Below are 23,196 nucleotides of genomic sequence, written 5' to 3'. Positions count from 1 at the left end.
GTATGCAAACTGGGCTTTTGAGATTTTTGTGCCATTATAGTCAATGTTGTGGACATCCTGGCAAAAATCTTAAATAATGCAAACTCTGGGTATGAAGCATCTGAAATTCGTCCTGAAGAGATTCGTCTGATAATACTGTCAACATTTAAGTTCTCATAGGCCAGGGAAAAAAGGGATTTAGCTTCGAAGTCCAGAGGGAATTAAGTTTCAATCTTAAAATTCACAAAGTCTGCCTTTGAGAGGTATTTATGTTTTCCTGCCCAAGGTGCCACGACGTTCTTGAGTGTGAAAACCAGAATCTTTCCCACCTGTAGATGGGTTCTCTGGAGAGAGTGATGGATGCGGAAGAGCCTGGGAATTTGGTGGCTCAAATCAGCTGGCGATTGGATTGTCGTTGAGGTGATTCACGGAGCGTTAGTTTTCTGCTCTCCTTCCAGGTGACAGTGTTCCTGCGGGAAGGAAGGGGAGAGGGGAAGCTGGTGTGATGGAGAGGACCAGCATCCGTGTGCGCGGAGTCCCCCTGCCCAGGCCGAGTCCCCCGGGGATAGACTTAGGGGACACCGCGCCCCCCGGGAAGGTCCGGGCGACGGCGACCTCCACGGCCCCGCAGGGGACCCTACCTCCCCAACTGGGCGCCGGGCCGCTCTGGGAAAGGAGGGTGACCGCGGTCCCCCCACCCCACCCCCGGGCCAGGCCCCTCTTTTCCACCGACGAGCTGGAGTATTCGACGCCCCGGCAGCTCGGGGAAGGAAGCGGGACAGCGGGAGAGCGGGAGAGCGGGGTGGGCTGGCGCGCCCCTGCCCCGCGGCGTGCGCTCAGGGGCCCTGCGCGCGTAGAGCACCCCGGCGCCCGCAGGTGCCCCGCGGGGCGAGGAGAAGGCTGCGGGCCTGGGCGCGGGCGGGGGGCGCGGCAGGGCAGCACAGGGCCGGGGCGCGCCCGCCCGCCCGGCAGCCGCCGCTCACCTGCCCGCGGGGGCGGGGCGGGGCGCGGCGCCGGGGCGCGCCCGCCTCCCGCCTCCCGCCTCCCGCCTCCCGCCTCCCGCCTCCCGCCTCCCGCCCGGGGAGGAAGCGGAGGGGCGCGGTGTAAACAGAGCGGCGGCCGTGATGTCAGCCGGTCACATGGAGCCTCTTATGGCTCGGGATGGCTCTCGGCGGGCGGGCAGCTGCGGCAGCTGCTGCTGTGGCTCGGGCGGCGGCGGCGCGGCGGCGGCAGAGGGGGCTCCGGGGTCGGACCGTCGGCTCTCCCTGCGCTCTCCGCACCGCGGCTTAAATGATGTATTTTGTGATCGCAGCGATGAAAGGTGAGCCGGGAGCCCCGCCGGGGCCGGGTGGGCTGGCTGCTCGGGGGCGGGAGGAGGGCGCGCAGGGGGAGGGGTGGGCGCGCCTGCCCGAGCGCACGTACCGCCCGGGGCTGGGCGCGGGAGCCCCGCCAGGGCCTCCGGGGCCTCGGCGGCGGCGCCACCTGAGCCGGGCCGCGGGCCCCGCCTGCCTCCTGGAGGGGGCGAGGGCGCGCGGGCTGGACCCCTCGCCCGCCCCCTCCGGCTGCTGTCAGCCGCCCGGGTCCGCCCGGCACCCCGCGGGGCTCTCGGAACAAAGTTTGCAGGGAGTCGCGGCGCTCCCGGGAGGCGGGGGCGGCCGGGGAGCTGGGGGAGGCCGGGGGGCGCACCCCGGACAGCTCCGGCCTACGCGGGGAGGCGCAGCGGCCGGGCCGGGCCGGGCGGTGCGCGCGCGCCGACGCGAGGTCATCCCCGGGGGCCGGTCAGCGCCCCGGGCCGTGCGCCCTGCCCCCCTCCCCCCGCCCCCCGGCGGCGGCCGCAGGCCCCGAGCGCCCGGCCCCGTCCGGCTCCGCGTCCCGCCGCGGCTACTTCTGAAAGCGCCCGGGCCCGGGCTCTGGGGCTCTCGGGCTCTCGGGCTCTCGGGCTCTCGGAGCGCGCCGGGACTCCCGGGGCCGCCGCCCGCAGCCGCAGCCGCAGCGCCCCCCGCCCCGCCCCCCCGCCGGGATACTTGGGGCCGCGGAGGGACGCGGGGAGGCCTCCTGCCCGCAGGAGCCGCGGCGGCGGTGGGAGTGCGGCGGCGGCGAGGGCCCACGCGCGCGGGTGGGTCGCGCCCCGGGTCCCCCCGCCCGGCCCCCCGCCCGCCTCGGGCTGCTGGGGAGGGCGGGCGGGGGGCCGACTCGAGGTCTTCCCAGGGGAGCGGAGAGAGGCCGAGGCAAGTCAGGGAAGTTTGTCGTGGGCGAGCCAAAGTTGGGAGGTGTGCAGGAAGTCGCCGGTGCGGCCCGGAGCTGGCGGGCCACGCTCCTCGGACTCCCGCGGGCAGCCCCGGAGAAGCTCGTCTGGCCCGCGCGCCCGCAGGTGCCCCCCGGAGGTGGTGGGCGCGAGCGGCCGCGGGAGCCGGAGCCGGAGCGGGAGCGGGAGCCGGAGCGGGAGCCGGAGCGGGAGCCGGAGCGGGCTTCGAGCCCCCGGAGCCTGCGGCGCGCCGGGCGCCCCTCGTGCGCAGCGGGTTTGCAGCCCCAGAGCGACCTGCGGCGCTGCCGGTCCGCGCGGGCGCCGGGGGCTCCGAGGGCCGCTGGGGAGCCCGAGGCTTGGCTGCAGCCCGCGATGAGGGACCCCACTGCGGGGTGCGAGCTGCGTTTACTTTCGGTTCACCGAGCTTTGCCTTTCCCCACGAGAGCTTGGGTGGCATCTCTTGTATCAATCATTAACAGGCCGAAACGTGCTGGACGCTCGGATGAGCTGCTTGAGACCGAATCTTTCTCTACGACGTACCCACGGGCAAACGTTTTCTGTCTTCCCCTCGTGGCTTTCGGAAAACGGGATTCAATCATTTTTAGAATAAGCGACTGATGGAGGGGAAAACCTCCTTGTGATGCACGTTCTTAAAGCACTTAACATCCTTCTGTAAGGAAAAAAAATGTTTTTCCTACAGACTATTTTTTTTTTTTTTTGGTAAAAGAAATCTATGCTCCCCTCTTCCCCTCAAAAAACTTTTATGCTATTTCCTGCGTTTTATTAATCCTGCAAGAGTAAAACGACTCAAATAGCCTTTGTAGTCAAAGGCTTTTTTTACCTTTTTACCCCCCTTTAAGTTATAAAATAGGTTTTGCTACTTGGAAGATGTCAATGCCACTCTTTTATCCATTTTACGTAATATGATTTGTGTTGATTGGGGGGAAAGGTGAAAATCTAAAACTGTTTCCCCCAATAAACAGTAACCACCAAACAATAAGGAAAATATATTTTAATGCTTTAATCTAATGTTGATGCTTCCCAGTACGTAGGATTTTGCTTTTGTAGCTCTAGCACAAAGTTAGGTACTATCCCTTACTAATAGAGTCATGAGAATCACACAAACACCAACATCCCCCAAAAGCTGTAGCCCACACATTTGTCTTGGAGTGACCTCTGGCTGCCATTAGATAATAGATTCATAGTAATGTGCTTTGAGAAAAGTAGCTCAGAAGTACTGGCAATGCAGCTTTTCTATAAGCATGAGAGAGAGAGAGAGAGAGAGAGAGAGAAAGAGAATGCATCTGGACAATTAGAATATTTCATTTCCAATATCATAACATCCTGTGTTTTAATGGGATTATCTCGCTTTGGTGCAAATTTAAACTGAAGAAAAATAGTTTGTGGGAAAATGAGGAATGCTGTAAATGTTTCCATATCAGATTTAAGGGGAAAAAAACTGGCCCAGAATCATATTAAATACTTCCCTACTGCCTCTTATTTTTAATAGTTAAATTGGTTCCATATGTAAGAGAGTTTGTATAATTAGATTTTTCATGCAAAACAGAAATACTCTTTATAATATAGCTTTTTCGTACACGTATGCATGTGGATGGGGGAGGAGGGAACAAGCGACCATAAAAGAGAAACATTCTCTTTGTTGGCTGATTACTTATGTTTTTTAAACATCATTAAATCAGGCCTTTTGAACTCACCAAAGAAGAAAATCCTTCCTCTGCGTTAGTTGTCAAATAAGTTTAGGCTTAAAGTGGTTTCATGCTTAGAAGTAATAAATCTTCATTTAAGCAACTCTAGTCTCATCCTTCAGTTTTGTTTTTGTTTAATTAACAACAAAATTCCGATACCATTTGGATTGCTTCTTGGGCAAACAGAGAGAGCCAAGCGATAACATTTATGATCAGGGGAGCACTTGTTCTGCTCATCATAAAAGTGCATTGCCCAAATGTCAGGCGGCAGCCGAGCGCTGAAAGGAAATGCAAGGGCTTCATCAGTTCCCGTAGATTATATGCCCCTTTTTTCATGAGTGCTCAGCCTATGCTCATGTAAATGGAGTTAGAGTGAAGAGAGGCTTACAGAGAATTTCTGTCCCATAATAGATTCTTTCCCCCAGCACAATTCATGTGCAGATGCAAAACCTCACCTTCCTGCTTTGAAAAATACTTTATGTGTTGGTGATTGGTAGTATTTCCAACTCGCATAAATTTGATTTTATACTTTTGAAAAATTTGGCCTTTCTTTTTTACCCAGTGAAATGTGAATTTTATCCCTGGTCTTATTTCAAGCACCCCGTCCATGGTGTCCGTGAGCAGGGATATTTGTCCCATTTTTGTGACCTTTGGTAGATAGGATTGGGAGAAGGGTGATGGCTGGATCTTGAAAGGAGAAAACCCAAAGGGCTGTGCCACCAGACAGAGTTCATCGGGCAAGGAGGGGTCAGTTCTTTTAAAGACAAAGAGGATCTCTGAATCCATCTGTCCATGGGAGGAGAGGGGGAGCTCAGACCCTCTGTGAAGTAGAGAATATTTTTAAAGCACCATTTTCTTGAGTAGCTCCTTAAATTTATAAATTTGAATCACATCACGTGAAATGCAAAGCAGCACCCTACTCGAATAGACCACTTTGCCCTCAATTTGCATTGAGTACCATATAGTTTCTTTGATGCTGCCCAGTTATAAAATAATACAGTTTCTAAATGGAAGTAGTTTGATAGATGGACGGATGGACAGACTGACGGATGGATGGATGGATAGATAGAATGAATATGATTTATATCTTAGGGGTTATTTTATAACTAGTAGATAAATTAGTAAATATATGTTAATAGTTCTCACTACACTCCTTTTTCTCTCACCTTTCCCTTCCAGCCAAATGAATCACAATGAAATGGATGAGATCAGCAAGTAGATAATTGCAAAGTACCTGCAATAGCACCCAGCCACTTTGTAATTTGCTCAGGGGCCTCTAAGAAAATAATATTTACAAATGACCATTTACAAGGAGGAAAAGTTACTAGAGGGAGGGATAGATCGATCTGCAGAGGTAGAGTTGGAGTTCAGTTTTCTTAAAATTCCCTTAAATCATTTTAGTCATCAATAAAACACATTACATGGAACAAATCTAAATACTTCGTCATGGAAGTGTTCTCTGATGCGTTCTAAATATTCATAGTGCTTATTAGTAAGAAATCAAGGCTGCTTTAATCTACATATTTCATATTTAGTAAGTATTAAAACCATAATTAGACTCTCAGAATCAGCAGCTACACCATGTGTGTGTTTCTCTGCTTTAAGAAAAAGAAAAAAAGATAATTTGGAAAGATCCACCAATGACAACAAAACAAGTATGAATTGACATTTGACGTTATCTCAAAGACCATGTTATGGGGAACGGAGAAGTTTCCTCTCTCCCCTTCTAGATCCTCCGCTGAGGATACCTCCCTTCCACCCCAGCCTCTGAGTCATGGACTTAGAGATTCATAGTCAGAGTTTTTTGTATTTGTTAGTATGCATGCTTTTTCCGTAAATTGTCAGAGTAGTATGTCTAGAGATAAGAGATCTAAATAGGCCAATAATAGCATCATATTAGCCCATGGACAAAAATGCAAGAAAGCAGTTGAAAACTTTTATTCCTGGGTTTTCTTTTTAAAGTGATGTTTGTTAGCCCTCATCATACTATAAGGAGGTAATGTGATAATTTTAAAACCTTTGTTCCTGTGAGTATGAAAAGCCATGTCCATCTTATTTCCTAGGTTTGCCAGTGATTTCATTTTTTGATTTTTATTTTATTGCCTCTGAAGTTTACTAGGCATTTCGTAAATACATAGATGGATGAGTTAATCTATATTTGTTTTGTGCTTTATGTTTTACAAACATTCTTATCTCATTTGATCCTCTGTGGAGAGTCACTGATACTCTCATGGGTTTTTGTTGGACAAAAGTGAAGCTCATAGTGGGTATGTGCTGTGTAGCCAAGCTCTTCCAGCTGATAAATAGTGAAGCAAGGACTAGAGCCCTAATTTCTACTATTTTCATGCTGCCTCCCCTGGAGGAAGCTGTGAAAATGTCCCGGATATAACTTTGTCTCTAGTTACTGAAAATTATAACTCTGGCATTTATAAGAGAAAAAAATAGATTCAATTATGTAATGCTTTGCTGAGCCTAATATCTTTAAATTACTATTTAATAAAATCAATTTGGTACAAATGGGGTTATTCTTATTTGCTCATCATTAGCTTTCTTCATCCATGATTTTCATTAAGTCTGCTTGTTAAAAGAGGGTGAAATGTAAGCATTACTTTCCTGAAGAACACAGATTACTATGAAGTGCAGCTAACCTGTATAACCTATCTCCATTATGATAGAATTGAGCTGGTGATTTATCTGTATGTGTTCCACTTATCTTTAGGCAAAGGGAGCATTCACAATTGCATCTTCTAATTTTAATATGCCTTTATGTAGAAAGCTGATGAATCCTTGGGCTTTTGAGTGCTGATCTGGTTGTTTCCATGACACCTAAGGGGCATGGTGGTGGATGTACTCTTGAGAAATCTGTTGTCTTTTAGAAAATCACACGAGAGTGAAAGTTTCCAAGTAGATAGATCTGCAAAAGCTCATTTCTTGATGGGTGTTTACTTTTCTGGGGACTGGCTTGAGATGTGTTTGCCTGAAAGCAAATCAACATTATTTCACAGAGTCTTGGGGAGAGAAGAAACCTTAAAAGTCACTTGGATAGATCTCAGACCCTTGAGATAGCACTCAAAAGTCTTATTGGCATTTGGGTCTCCACGGCATTCCTGCCAAATGGCTGTCTGGTTATATACTTGAACACCTCTTATGATGGGAAACTCACTATTGTAGCTTATTCCGTCTTGAATTAGAGAATTCATATATCAAGCATAAATCTCTTCTTTATATTTTTAATCCCTTGATTCTTATCCTTTCTTTTGGGGCTGTGTAGAACATATTTAATCCATCTTTCAAGTGAAAGATTGCAGCTGTTTGAAGACTACCAGTATGAAACACATACAGCTCTAACCTTAATCTTTGCTGTCCCTCTCTACTGACTGCACTGGTTCCTGGCCAGCCTTCCTGCAATCTTGGTCAGCTCTTCCTCAGGCATACTTACTACGTTTGTCTAGAACCTCTGGAAATTTTGTGGCCAAGAGTGGAACCCAAGTACTAGGGTATGATATGATTGACTCAGCACTTAACCTGCCACGAGGTAAAGAGTAAAGATTTTCCAATTTTGTTTTCAATGTTTACAGATACAGAGGCTAGGCTGTGTCTTTCGGCCATCGCATGACCCGTCTGTGTGATACCATTGTCATTTGTGAAAGTGGACTTTCGGCCTATTTAGAAATGCTTTTAGGTGAACTGACGTTGGCTGTTACATATCTAGGAAAATCAGAGATATTCCAAAAATAATTAATGGAACATAAGAAGCATTTATGAGGTGTTTTCCTCCAGTGTACTCTCAGATCTGAGATAAGGCTGCCCTCTAGTGGTTCCTTATTATTTGGGGAAAGCTAAAACCCTTAATGGTGCCAGTGAATTTCCCATCAGGCTAGTGGAGCGGGTCAAAGGTTGAAATTATTTTCTCACTTGCTGTGGGGCATTCTTCATCAGATTCCAAAGTGTAATGCATTGCTTTAAATGGCTCTTAGCAGTGTAACTGTGGTGGAGATCATGAGTCTCAAAAGTTTGCTTGGAAGATAGTAAGGGAAGTTTTGAAGCTGAATCATAAAATTCTGTTTGGCTGCATATTAAATTTTAAAATATAAATGAGACTTGGTTTGTGGAGTAGACAATTATTGTGACTTCTATGGTGATCATTGTAATTTTTTCTTTTAGTTTCAATCGTAATTCTTTCCCCCAGCCCTCAAATAAAATTTAAAAAGAGATTGTCACTTTGATCAGCATTTTCCCTTTTTAAATCTAGAGCTATTTTTTTTCCAAAAAAAAGATAAACATTTAGAAAGAAACTATTTTAGCTTTTTTTTTTGGCAATAAAATAATTTTAAACATAGATGCAAACTATTAAGCACTTGATTTAAGAAGACTTATGGTCAGATCATTTGATTCATCTAAGTGTAGGCAGTTTGGCCCAAAATGTAGAGAATATGTTACATAGGTTTTTAGAACACTGTATAGAGTTTACACTTAAAACACTGCACAAAAATAGAAAGAATATGTTTCTGTAATTTTTAGGATAAATAGGTAATACAAATGAATTGTAGGCTCAAATTTTGGTGGTGTATCAAGTGTGAAACAATCATAAAACAATCTGATTTCTGTACTGGAATCAGAAAAATAGCTATTGATCCTTAAATGTCATTTAAGGAAATGATGCCTTGCAGAAGAATGAGAATACAGGTTTATATGATTTTTTTCATTGCTCAAGAAGTCAAGGCTTCAGAGCTGGGCTGGAGTAACCAGGATAATAATAATGATAGGTAATCACCAAGATTTTAAAGGATGACAGTGTTCACTTGTTCCTACTGGAAAGGTGAAATTGCATCTTTACGTGAAAAACAAGGAGAGGGGGAGAAAGCAAGGAAAACCTGCTGTTTAAACTTTTCTATCATAGAAATAAGATAGTGGTTCAGAAGTGAAGACTTGTGGTTAAGTTTCAGATCAGTTATTGAAGCAAACCGTTTTTTAAACTACACCACCCAGAAGTGTGATTCTTTCACCACATGACAAATACTCTTTTTCATAGAATGTTATTTTCATTTTTCAGTTGTTGGGGTTCCCCCCCCCCATTCTTTATTTGTTTATTTCATGGCAAATCTTGTGCAGAACATGGGGCATAAATAATTTGTTTCAGCAAATACTTATTAATTGCCTACTGTGTGTTAGATTATACAGGTGCCACCTGCATGCTTTTAAAAAGCTGAGACACCTTCCTCCCAGTTGTGTCTCTTAAGCCGTGAATCAGCGTCTCAAAAATCCACTGAGAGATTGGCAGCCACACTTAGCTAGAGAAGGCTGCTTTAAGACAGTTGCTCTTACAGGTTTGCAGCTTCTGTGAACCACATGCCATTTAAAATAAAGGAGAATTTGCGACACACACGATGAAATGTTACTGTAACTAGATAAAGCCAATCATTATACTTATATGTGGACAGGATTTCCCTCCAAATAAGCCATAGGTTAGTTCTAAAATCCTGCCTAAAGTAGTAGTTCTGAAACCTTAGAGTACAACTCCTACCCCAGAGAGTCTGTCCAAAAGGCAGATTCTTAGGTCCCAGCCAGAGAGAGCCTGACTCTGTCAGTTTAATTCTCCTGGCCCAGGAAGGCATGTGTTTAAAAGTGTCTCAGGTGTTTTCGATTCAAATGGTCCTTTCGCTTTGTGAAGCCTTGTCCTCACCTTCCAGAGCTGGGATGGACACCGGGTCCTCTAGCCCTTCAGTGGTTCCTGAATATTATTGATTTTCACAGTCAACTGGGAAACATTTAAAAAATAAACTCCCATGTTCCATCACCACCTGTGTGGATACTGCTTCCGATTGTCTGGGGTGAGACCAAAGAACTTAACTTGTAAAGACTTTTCTTGTAAAAGATCGAGAATCTGGCAAGTTTGGGAAGCATTGCTCTGGTCTTATGCAGTGCAGAGAGTAAAGCTCAGAAAGGTAAATGGTATTAGGATAAGCACAAGCTTTCCTTTAGTCCACCAAATCTCCTTCCAGGATGCAAGAGATGCCCAACATGAGCCATTTCTGCCATTCTTTGGATGTTGTTAACACACTGGAGATACTCTTCTGATTATCTTGGCCCTTCTATACCAGCATGTGGGACAAAGTGAGCATACTCCAAATCTGCTACCCCAAGTGGCCCAAACAGGCAAAACACCCTGAGACTGGTATGGGAGGTGCCAATGATACTTTCCAAACACTGTATGCCTTTTCTGCATAAATCTTCCTGGGGAGCTCTGGCCTTCTGGCATTTAGTGAACCCCGGGGCTGGGTCTTGCCACCATTTTGACCATTCAGTAGGGGTAGACTGGGGATTGTGTGACAGGGGTCAAGGCCAACTCCAGTGGAAACAGTAATGTGTTTTCTATGTTGCTTTTTCCAGCAATAAAGTTTTTAGCACTCTTGCAGCCTCATCAGTGCTTCCTATTTACAAGTGTTTCTCAGATCCTGTGTACCTGGCCACCTGGCAGTTCTCCCCACTTCCAGGCACTGGAGGTAGCTAAATATGAATGAGGCAGATACAACACTGCCTTCAGACAGCTTAGATTTCTAGTCTGGTGAAACAAATAAAAGCAGAACTGCTCTGGTTGATGCAGAGGGAAGCCTACCCCCTTCCTCACCACAACTGCAGATACTCCTCTTTCTTTGGAAAATGGTAGTGTGAAATCTCACTCTTGTGGCAGGTATGATGCTGTGGACTCTAGGAGCCGCAGTGAACACAGTGGGCTTTGTCTCCGGCCTTTGCAAGTATACATCCTGGTGGGAAGAGGTAGAGATAAAACCTAAGTAAACACATAAATGAACTAGATAAGAACAGACAGTGACAACAGGTACGCTAACAGGCAAACAGTGTGATGGCTTAGAAATGTGTATGGCCTCATGGATGAATGTCTGGGAACACAATCCAAGAATTTTTTCCTATGAATGGTGAATGACTCAAGGGAGCTTAGAGGTCTTCTGGTCCCTTAATTCTCAACCTTGTCTGCACAGTAGGCTGTCTAGAGAGTTTTTTAAAGATACTCAAGCCCAGGCTGCACTCTTAGAGGCTCTGATTTTATTGCTTTGAGGTGGGGCTCAAGTATTGTTAATTTTTTAAGCTGCCCATGATTCTGATTTAGAAACCTCTGAAGTCCAACCCCCTTACTTTACACATGAGTCACTTGCCCCCAGTGCAAGGAACCAACATTGGATGGTGGAAACCACCCTGCTTCGTGTGGAGGGGGGCAGATGTGGGTTCTCCTCCCAGATCTAGTACTCAAATAACTGTCAGATTACCTCAGTTGCTTGCTTCCCCCATTTGTTGGATTAGACTTGATAGCCATTGAGGTCTTTTCCATATCTCCCATTTGATGAAATCTTTCTGTTAAAACTGAAAGATGGTCTGGTTTCTTGTTCAAGACTTGGAGGAAACAGATGAACGCCTTCTAGTTTCCTTATCCCCCGTCTCAACCCTTAATTGCTATAGATGCCTCAATCAGCTAGTCAGTTCATTTCAGAAGTGACAATTTAAGGTAGAAAAAGATGATTACTTTTAGCCAACTCTTTAAATAAATTTAAGAACTAGCTTCCATTAATATTAATAATAAATATGCCCAGATTTAGTTCCGGTAAATTACAAAAATACCTTATTTATCAAATTCTCTCCAAGAGCCTTTTCCATTTTTGATGGTTGAGTTAAAACCAAGGAGGTTAGGGGCAGGGAGGTTGCGTAAAAATGGAAACCCTGGAAGAGTCTTGACTATTGCATACCACAGTAATTTTATTCCTTACCAAATATTCCAGGCCAGAAACCCAACAAAATTGAGTTTTTCCTAATGTAATGTTTGCAGTTTATTAGCAATCAGAAACAGTGTATCTCCTATATTGCCAGCGTACAAAGGGAAAATAACAGAACTCCGCTCTATCATGAAAAACAAACTCATTGTACTTCCTCATTAGAGATCCAGTATCTCTAAGAACTTGGGTTTCATTGAAACATTTATTCAGAAAGGTAGCAGTTCATTATAAACCAGGCTGGCGTGATGTAAGCACCTTAACTTTATTTCCTTTTTGTGTGGAATGTCCCAGTAGGTTTTGATAATATTCAGCAGTTCCAGAAGTGATAAAGGAGCTTGAGAAGTAAATCTGATGGGAGCTGGTAAATGAAATTAGAACCGTGTCTTTTTCAATAGAGCATTTTAAAGATGAGCATACTGCCTATTTTGTGTGTATATATCTAAGAAATTGTACACACATCGTATACAAAGCCATATGTTTGCCTCAGACATTAAATTACGAAAAATCATCTTCTAACTTACATTGCATCCCTAATCAGAAGCAAGCAGCTTCTGAAAACGATACTGTTTAATAAAATAATTGGTTTGGGAGAAATCTATTTCAAAAGCAGTATTTCTATCACAAGCAAAATCATGCGGAACAGAAGTGTTTTGTTTCCACCATTGCAGAGAAACAAAGTTGTTTAGGATGAGTTAAGATGTCTCGAAGTTTTGGCCGACTTTCTGAGCCTCCTGCTGCTGTCGCATTCAGAATCCCTTTTAAAGTGGCTTGGAAGTTTCTCTGTGATTTCAGTGGCCGCTTAGGGGAAATATTGGCTAAACTACTCATTTTGACTTGTTAAGATGGCTTGAGCGTTTTCAGAATGTTTTCATTTGCTAGAAGTATGTTTTGTGCTCAGGCTTCTCTTGTTGAAGGAGGTTGGTTACCAGCCATCTGATGACGCCTCGGGGTGTTTACAGAAATTGTGGGTGCTGTAGTTATATTTGAGCACAGCCCTCCCCCCCCCCCACAAAGATAGTGTGGTAATCAGCAGGAATGGGAAAACATGTATTTAAGGATTGATGCTTGTAAAAGGGGTGCTGTAAAGAAACATGGTTGTTCAGATGTAAGAAATGACTGACAGCTCTCCTTGTAGGCATGCTAGTAACAATAAAGTCTAGAAGTTCAACATCAAAGCGATCACAGCTTACTCCACCAGTGACTTGCACATCAAAGAGGGGAGTGCAAGACAAAGGAAGTGCACTGAGGTATGTTTCTGCCTCATAGCCAGATGCTCAGGGGGAGCTCCCGTAGCTCCTTTCATGAATGCAAAGTGATTTTTTGCAGATCAGCGTCTTCATTTCATAAATGACCGGGAATATATATATATAAAAAAGGCAGGGCAAACGAATGTCATAATTGCTCCCCATCAGTTTAAGTTTGGTTAGGAAAGACTCATTGCCCAAGAAATTGGTCTCTCTGATTTCCTTAAGCAACGAATTCTGTAGCGGTGTGGGCAGCTCTGACTTCACCTAATAGAATACAGGCAATTATTCACAAAATAAGAGAGTACAAATTGGATACATTTCCAGGCGGTTGTTTTGAATTATGCTTGAGAACATAAAACAGACCTAAGTTTGTGGAGTTACCCTCTCTTGTTTGCTTTTTACTTTTTTTTTTTTTTTAAATTAACCTTGTGGGTGGATTTTTGCTGAATCAGGTGTGCATTACTTAACAGGTGTGTGTGATAATGAAATTTGGACCTGTTAAACCGGCTCTTAATTAATCACCAGATCTGTACCTCAGTTTTATAAATCAAATGGCTTCTACTACAAAATCCAAAATGCCAAAAGTAGAACAAGAAGAAGAGTCTAGATGTGACTCCCCACCCCACCACCACACACATTTAATATTAAATTGAAAATAAAACTAACCATGCAAGTATTATGGGTGATTTAAAATAATGTGCCTTTTTTTTTTGCTTGCCTTTGAAATTTGAAGTTCTTTTATAGTTCATCTTCAGTAATTTACTCATTTTTAAATGCTATTGAAAAATAGTAGTGCTCTGTGTAGTCATTAATAAATACAAAGCAGCTCTCTCAAGGCTCTGGGGAGACCTAATAAACACAACTGTGTTACTAATTGATGCTATACAGAGCTGACAAAAGTAGTGCATCGGTAAACAGAAGTTAGAAAGCAAAAAGTTAAAGAACTATAGGGGATTATGTAGACATCAAGGGTTGGAAATTCTAATAAGGCCTCTTTAGGGGAGCGTTAATTTGCATGTGGCTGAATTAGGACACCCAATTATTTCTAAGGACACTACCAAGAGCTCATCTGAAATACCCCTGAAGTAAAAGGTTTGGGAGGGTTGGGTGTTACATAGGATAGAGGGGGGACCGAGCAGGTCGTATTTCCTGCAACTCATGATCGTTTTCCCAGTAGCTTGTTGGAGCAGCTTTCTTTGTTAGGGAGGAAAATGCTGATGAAATCAAGAGTACTGCAATTTCTTTGTTCTATACACACGATTTATGTTGAATTGCCACAATGGAATTTTTTTTTTAAGCAGGGAGGGCAGGAGGGTGGAGACAGAAATAAACCTTTTAAATCTTCTTTATGTGAAGCCCACAAGGACATAAGCACTGAGCAGATTAGAGAGTGGATTTATACTGTTCGTATCCTCTGTGGCAGTGGTCCTCAGCATGGGAACCAGGCACCCCTGGGGGCCCCAAGGCCCTTTGAGGGATTCCTAGAGATAAAAACTATTTGTATAATAACACTGAGATATTATTTGCCCTTTTCACTTTACTGACCATTTGTCATTAATAGCACCAAAGCCTTGGTGGGTAAAACGGGCACATTTGTAGGAATCAAGGCAGGGCCACCAACATGTACAAGTAATCATATTTGTTATTACTCTAGACTTGCTGTTAACAAAACATTGCCAGGTTCATTGGAGAATGTGCTTGATGAAGCAGTAAAAATTATTAAGTGTATTAAATTTCGACCCTTGAGTACAAGTCTTTTTAATATTCCTTATGACAAAATGGGAAGTACACATAAAGCGCTTCTGCTACATGCTGAAGGAAGATGTTTGTCTCCAGGGATAAGAACTGTGCCGATGTTTGAGTTAATAGCTGAACTAACTGCTTTTGGATGGAATGCCATTTTACTTACCAGAACCACTGACTCTAGCTATTCAAACTTAGGTGTAGGTCATATATTTTCTCAAAAAATGAACCAAGTGAGCCCGTCATTTCAAGAAAAATAGTTGGCAGTGTTTATTGCCAATACATTCAAGCTTTTAGGCAAATAGAATTTTGCAATACTTGTATCCAACACCATGCGTTTGATTGCTTCTCAATATTTAATAACTCTTTTGATGATGTAGGTGGTGATATTAATAAATGTGATTGCCTGATATAATCTCATTGAGTAATGAAATATGTCGACATCTGGAAGAGCTGCATAACTCAGTGAACTAATAGTTTCCAAGTGACCAACACATGGTTAGAAGATTCAGTCAACATACGAGGTATACCAATCTATTTGAATTTAACAGAGTACAAGAGATAATGATAGGGTGTGAAGTTTCATATTCCAACCAACCTTTAAGAAACCACCACTTGGGGAGTTTTGGTATAGTATCAAAGAAGGCTCTCCAGAATTATCTGAGAAGGCTATAAAATACCCCTCCTTTTTCCAGCTACATGTCTGTGCAAAGAAGATTTTCTACACGTACTTCAACCAGAAATACACAACAGATAGAATGCAGAAGCAAATATGAGAATCCACCTGTCTTCCATTAAGCTAGAGATTAAAGACATGGGCAAAAATGTAAATTTTTTTAAAAAGGCATTTTTTCTGAGTAACCATTTTTGGGAAAATAATATTTTTCATAAAAATACTTTGTGTTAATTAGCCTGTAATGAGCTTATTACTATTATTTTTAAATTATAAGTAAATATTTTTAAATTTTCTCCATTTTAATTTCTTATACAGTCATTATTGATGTGTAACCCATATAAACAAAAGCTCTTTGGGACCTTTAAATATATAAAGGGATCCAGACACTAGACACCAGAAAGTTTAAGAACCAAAGAAAAGGGGGAGGGGGAGCTGGCTCAGTTGGTTAAGCGTCCAACTCTTGATTTAGGTTCAGATCATGATCTCAGCGTTGTGAGATGAAGCCTGCTTAAGATTCTCTCTCCCTCTGCCTCTGCCTCCCTCATCCCTCTCACATGTGCACACTCTGTCTCTTAAAAAAAAAAAAAAAATTTGAGAATCACTGCCATACAGTTTAGCCTAGGAGATGGAAGATTTCGTGACAAAGCACAAGGTAACAATAGAAAGGGCTTTAAATTTAGGCAAATTTAACAGATAAGCTGTGAATTCTGTATTAAACAAACCCTTTCAAACATGAATTCAAAAACAAATTTCCTAATCTCTATTTTCTTTATAATGTCTTTCCCTTTAATGGCCATGGAAGACTAAAATCATTGCTGATGTTACATTTTCAGAGTTTTTGTTGTTTTCTTTTCTCATACAATAGAGATTTGGCATAAAATTGTGGTTTACAGAGGCTTTACAATTTATCTTTAATCATCTGCAAACTACATTAGCAAAAACTATAGTAAATAACTGCTATTTGTCTTTTCAGTTTGGACTTCTACCGAGGAAAAAATATTTTGTACCATTAGTGTGACTTCCAGAGCTGTTCCAAATCCTGGTTGATGTGAGACTTTTCCACTACTGTGGGCCCTTTGGGGAATTTTATTGTGTATAGTGATGGAAAGAAAACCATCCCAGGTCCTGCCACCACACAAATGAAGGATACCATCACCTGCCTTCCATTGCCCTCCCTTCTCTAGGAGGAAAAAGTTCTGCCCAGGTATCTGTTGGCACTGAGACCATGGCAGGAAGGCTGAGCCCTCGACTAACTTCAGATGTGCTTGGGCAGAATCGGTTCCATTACACTAATTAAATGTATGAAAGTCCAACCTTCCCTGAAATTTCCTGTGAAAAATAATGGGCAGTTGGAAAGCCATGCTGAAATACTTGTTAATTTTATAATCACTTCGTTGGCATCTAGCATATAGGCATTTACATTGTCCTCTGTAGCTGGCCCATCAGCCTCTTTGTTATTATCAAATAAAGGGCACGTAGGTCTTGGTTCCATTTGGTTTTCTATCAACAGGCTGTCAGTTGAATGAGAGCAAATGTGTTTTTGGCACATTCTGTTTTTCCAGGGTCTTGATCCTGACTCCTGTAACTCAGAGAGGAGTTGGTGCCCCTAGAGCCAGATGAGTGTCAGGATATGGGGATATCTCTCTCCTGGCTTGGTTTTAGTAGCCAATTAAAGGTAGAAGCTGAAACACACTCTGTAAATGGAGGTTGTGCAGTGGCCCACTACTAGCCTGGCTATGAGAAAAAGCACCTCATTTCCTCTTGGATCTGCCCAGAATGAGGAGGGCTAAGGGGAGTGAGATGGCCTAGTTTCAGAACAGCTCGAGATGACAATGTGGGGGAAGGACAGGAGTGGAGAGGAAGGAAATGAAGACTGCATCCTCTCTCCTTAGGCTGTTGAAGCTCTAACCTTTGCAAAATGGGTGAGAGAAAGAGCCACATGCCCACTCACAGTGAAAAAGAAAACAAAACTTCCTCCCAATGCCCAAGATAATTATCCTCTTTGAAGTAAAATGGCTCTTTTGAAGGTAGTGCATTTTATTAAATTTCAGGCATTTTCCTGCTAACTGAACTTAAAATAATAAATTTTACACATTAAGTTTGGCGTTATTCAGTGGTTTTGACCCAGGCATGGGGAACAATTTAAAAGCCAAAAGGCATTTTTTTTTTTCTTGATCTGAGGATGCTTGTTCTGTGAAAACTCATCAGGCTTCCATTTGTGATGCCTGTTTCTGGAGGTATGCTACACTTTCAAAAGCTTACTAAAAGGCTAGGGCATTCTAGAACATTTGGAATATAAATAATACACTCACAGTACCGAAAATATTCTCTAGACTCAAGGCTTTGGAATTTTTCACTGTTGTTTAACACACGTTTTGTTTATTCTCAATTCCTTTGTACCGCCAATTCACAAACATAAAATTGAATCTATGACTTTATGGAAGGGAAACTAAAGGCATTTATATATGTCAGGTATGTATAGAAGTCGTAACTGTGTATCACAGAGGCCTGATAGCAACCTTTATGTTTTCCCTTCCCTCCCTCCCTCTTCCCCCTCCTCCCCGCTCCTCTCTCCCTCTCTCCCTCTCTCCCTCCTTCCTTCCAGCATTGGCTCTAGAATGACCTGTAAGGAAGGTAAGGGGAGAAAGTGAATCAAAAGGCCCTATGATATTATAGGAATATGAAGTTCATCTAAGACTTAATGCTGCCTGTGCATTCTTTGTGCTAAAGGTTCTGGCCCTCGGTAAGGATGGCCTCAGACAAACAGACTGTTTTCACAGTCCAGCATGCCCCTTTTTAGTGCTCTCCTGGCTTAGCAACCTAGGGCAGAGTCGCCCTCCTTCCACATAAAGACAGAGTAGGGCACCTCTCTCTCCAAGTCTGCCCCCCATTTCCCTCTCTCCTAACTCACCATTTTGGCCCTGTGTCCCCTTCTCTCCTGGCTCTTCCAGGCGACATGACAGAAATGAATAGGAAGGAATGTGGGGCATTTGGCATAGGTGAAAGAACATGTATAGCTTTGGAATTTTCCCCAAATATAAGGTTAAAGTCCCGGAAATGCTCCATACTAGCTGTTGGGGAAGTCACATACCTATCTAAACCTCAGGGTCATCAATTGTAAAACAATAATCAAATTGTTTGATTGAAATCAATCAAAATTTACTTCATAGGGATTTTAGAAAGTTGAAAGTAACATATAAAAGGTACTTAATACAAAAAAAAAAAAAAAGGTACTTAATACAATCTCTCGGTCATAACAGGTACTTTGGGACACAGTAGACCCTGAATAAGTGTTGTGGTTAAATAATGATATTATCATTATGTTCCTGTGGGGAGTGGTACGTATCATGTACAGAAGTCTGCAGTAAGGGCAATGACTTCACCCAATCTCAGCTCAGCTGGTACACGTTGGCACTTAATAAGGGTCTTTGCTGGTGCCCAAAGATGGGAGTTATGTGATCTAATCAGATGGAGGTTAATAAAAGGGGCACTTGGGTGATATTTCTCATCATATAACATGGGGGAGGCTTCTAATGCTGCATTATCCAAGCCTTCCCACCATAAAGAGTAATACATACCCTAACCCTACCATGTAGGCTGCCTCTGTATCAAGCACTGTGAAATGCACTATTACCACGTTGAGTATTCATGTGAGCCTTTCATCCCCATTTTTACAGAGCTGAGACTCAGAGACAGAACACCTACCCAGGATCACAGAGTTAGTAGCACTTAGGGAGGCCAAGCCTGTTTGGCTCTCAAGGCTGTGTTTCTAAGCTCCTTGCTCTTCTGACCCAAGATCACAGCACCACAGGACTCTCACAGAAATACCTTGTTCCAGACTCTGAGATTAGGTCATCATACAAATTGGGGTTTGGGGCCCTTTCACAACACTTTGGTGGAGTGAGGGTAGACAACAGAGAAACATATTTATTGAGCATCTGTTATGTGCCAGGCACTCTACCAAGTGCTAGACCAGACAGATGAAAAGAGATAGTCCCGGCTGCAAGGAGCTCACGGCCATTTCATAGCACAGTGAAAGTGCCTGATTAGAGCAAGGGGAGATGCCCTCATCACACCTGAAGCAGGAACAGCCCTCTGGAGGAGGAGGAGGTAGAGGAGGGAAAGGCCTGGCTGAGCTTTGAAGTGAAGGAAGGTATTCCCAACAAAGAGTAGAGGTTGCAAAAATTCTCAAAGGCTGGACTGGGGGAGTAGGGTGAGTTGGGGGATGACAGAGAATTGAGTATGGCCTGTAGGGACCACAGAAGACCAGACCAGTGCACTTCAGACCACAAAGGCTCTGACTGTCATTTCAAGGGGGTGGTGGTTCTTTATACAGAGGCAGGTGGAAAGCCACTGAAGGAGGGTTGCCAAACATTTTAAGGCACATGGAATCATTAGAGGAGCAATTACATGTTCTCAGTATCTTCTTTTCCCCCTTAATCATTTCGGGGAAGGGGAAGGGGAAGCTTTTTAGATGTAGCCAAAGACCCTCCTAAGACATGATTTGGGTTTCTATGTGGACACGTCGCCTCTCGTGTGCTCCTGAGAGGTATATGAAAGGCATCCGCCCCAAGACTCCTTCAATGAATGTCTGCACTTTGCTTGTTATAAATTGATTCAGGGACTTCATTATGATGTCGCTCAGATGAATGGGGCAGTGGTGTTTTGGCTTGCGCTGTCAGGAGGAGGGAAAACAAGTTTCTGTGGTGCCTCAGTTCAATCATGCTGCTCGCAGAAGTAGGGCCATGAAAGGATGGAGGAATGTGTCTTTGATACTAGAAACCCCGTAGCCCTGTTGGTGCTACAAGCGAATGCTTAAATTAAAGCTTGCAGCCAGCTTTCAAGTGTTGACTGCCGAGCAAAAAGCTCAGCCCACACTCGTGCACTTACTCAAGCTTGTTAAAATAAAAATACACTCTCGGCAAGGCTCGTGTCACAGCTAGTGTAATTATTACATTGAAGATTGTTGTTTGCATTTGAGTTGCTGTAGCACCCGTTTATTTAAAGATATGCTCAGTAATTTAATACATTAGTCAGGACTTATGCCCACACCGTGATGAAGTAAATATCGTTGCCAGCTGCCTCTCGGGTTGTTTCTCCTTCATGTATTCGAGGTAAACACTGGCACTTGGCAGATTGATCCAGAGTGGAGGTGATTTAACTTCCCCACCGTAGCCCGATTGCGTAACTGACTCACCTCTCATCTGCCAACCAGGATGACGATGGCATCGCCCTCAGTGGATTCTTTTGAGGATTAAATGAGATGATACATTTAAGGGGTTTGGCCCATCAGTAAGTGCTTCATAATGTCATCTTATTATTGGTATTATTTATCGATTTTTTTTTTTTTTTTTTTTTAGAGCATGGGATGGAGTATGACTTCAGTGCCACTCTTTTTGCCTGGCTACCAATGATAAAAGCAGGACAGTCTAGCTAATCTGTAATAGCTGAGGGCTCATTAACCCAAGCATTAAGGCTCCCTGCATTTCTTGTGGTTGGATATGCCCAAAGTATTCAAGTGTTTGGGAAAGTTGTACAAGACTATGCAAATATGAGGCATCGTTCTTTGATTGGTTTCTCATGGGTTTCTTCCCCTTGACATACAGATTTCTAAGTCATTCTCTCTCTTTGCCCTATATTGGCGGTGTGAAATATGGGACATCTTCTCCAACACATGAATCCACTTTAGACGCATTTATTGAGCGGCTTTCTACATTTAAAGCTGCTCAGTTTGCTATGTTGTTTGAAGGGCCTGAAATTCAAATCAGTTAGGGGGTTATACCCCATATCTTCTTTTTTTCTTTTTTTTTTTTTTAATATGGATGGAAGGGCAGAGAAAGAGAATCTTAAGTGGGCTCCACACCCAGGGTGAAGGCTGACATGGGGCTCCATCTCATAACCCTGAGATTATGACCTGAGCCAAAATCAAGAGTCGGACACTTAACCAATTGAGACACCCAAGCATGCCTACCCAGTGTCTTTTCTGCAGATCTGTGGAGTCTCATACATGGAACTTAGAGATCAGGCCTCTCTCCGCCCGCCCCCCCATCTCAGAGTGCTAGGATTGATGGTCTTTGCAGAATGTCTCCTTATGTTTACGTCAGGATATTGTTTTTTTTTTAATATATAAATCACCCCCCCAAAAAAAATATATATATATAAATCACCCTTACACCCCACACTTCTGCATGGATGATTACTTTTTAATGAAGTAACAAAATAGTGGTGAGGTCAGTTTATGTCTTGGCACTGTGTTCTGATGAGTGAATTTTGATAACTTACTAGCGGAGAGCAGAATTTTGATTGTGGAAGGTGATGTAGCTAAAAACATCAGCCCCTTAGCTAGTGGGCATTTTATTGAATGTCAGACCTTTAAGCGACTTCAGAGGCCATCTACTTCAGTATGTTTACCTCACAAATTAGGGAGTTGGGAGATTAAATGCCATGCCCAGGATAAACTTGTGACAGGTTAAGAGCTAAAATCAGAGTCTCCTACTCCTCTGCCACAATTGTTTCACTGTTCATGCTTCATCTGAGTGCCACAAAGCGCTTACATGTGATATCATTATATCAAAAAGGGCTGTAAGTGATGCGTGAGGCCTGTCCCACTCTTTAGTGACAAGGCCATACATTTTTATCAAAAGGTTCGATTGCATAATTATTTGTATTTTCATAGAAAAGGGTGAAAAATTAATTCCAGCCAAGAGTGACAGCACAAAGGACCATATGCACCCAGGCTTTAAGGTCGGCTTTAAAAGCACAGAAAAACACAGGAAACCACTTCAAATATACCATCACAAGGAATTCAAACTGTGTCAGAGAAGCCAGCAGAACGGTGTCCCTTCTTGCTGAGTATTGTGAAAATCTATCCTTGTTGTTTGCTGTGGTCTCCCTGTGAGAGACACATCGAAATTCCCCGCCACCCCCCTGCCCACCCCAAGAAAAAAAATAGCAGGAACAGTAAATAACAAGCCTCAGATAATACAGATGGGTAAACATTTCTAGAATTGATTATATAAAGTACTGTTGACAAGCCACTAGCAGGCAAAATAAGGAGGGGGGCGGGGGGAGAAAGAACTTTTATCTACCATTCAACTCTAGGCATCCAAGGCAGGATAGAGACACAGAGCACAATCCGTGATTAACATGATAATGGCCTTCGTTGCATGCGTGGGATCCTAAGAGGGTCCTGAGAATTATCTAGTCCTGGCTACTCCTGGTACTCCAGAGGAAATGAGAAACTCAGAAAGGTTAAGTGGCTGGCCTAGCATCACACACTTCAAAGCAAAGCCAATTTTGAGATCCTGGTCTCTTGACTCTCAGTCCAGTGCTCTCTCTACTATAGTCTGACCCCCTAATTGAATCTGTGACACAACCAGCGTCAGGGGTACCAGAGGAGGTTCAAAGAAATTTCTCTAAATGGATCGCTGTTTTAAAATCATCATTAGGGCAGCCCAGGTGGCTCAGCGGTTTAGCGCCTTCAGCCCAGGGTGTGATCCTAGAGTCCCGGGATCGAGTCCCACATCGGGCTCCCTGCATGGAGCCTGCTTCTCCCTCTGCCTGTGTCTCTGCCTCTCTCTCTCTCTCTCTCTCTCTCTCTCTCTGTCTCTCTCTGTGTATGTGTGTGTATGTGTGTCTCTCATGAATAAATAAATAAAATCTTTAAAAAATAAAAAATAAAAGAAATAAAATCATCATTAAAGCTGTTGATGATTTTGAGCTTCTCCAAAGCGCAAAAACTTAATCTGGTGTCCTGTAACATTTTACGTTATTACCAAACCTAGGAAGGAAGGAACTTTTCATGTGTATTTAGTTA

At 43.7% G+C, this 23,196-nt stretch overlaps 1 protein-coding gene across 2 annotated transcripts in view; it reads left to right on the top strand.

The window, feature by feature from the left end:
- The window catches only part of RORA (RAR related orphan receptor A), a 710,690-nt gene that overhangs the window by 610,375 nt on the left and 77,119 nt on the right, over nt 1-23,196 (top strand). The window contains exon 1 of one of the 2 annotated variants that reach the window (XM_072808956.1): nt 1,113-1,300. The exons of the other annotated variant lie outside the window; for it this stretch is intronic. Coding sequence (XP_072665057.1) covers nt 1,270-1,300 — 31 coding nt within the window. The 5' untranslated portion in view covers nt 1,113-1,269. Of the gene's footprint in view, nt 1-1,112; nt 1,301-23,196 lie in introns of those variants that run through there. 2 annotated transcript variants of the gene reach the window in all.

This window comes from Canis lupus, chromosome 32 (assembly GCF_048164855.1).
Source record: "Canis lupus baileyi chromosome 32, mCanLup2.hap1, whole genome shotgun sequence".
Taxonomy (NCBI): Eukaryota; Metazoa; Chordata; class Mammalia; order Carnivora; family Canidae; genus Canis; species Canis lupus.
Note: the sequence above shows the minus strand (reverse complement) of the source record. Positions and strands in the feature narration are given on the sequence as shown.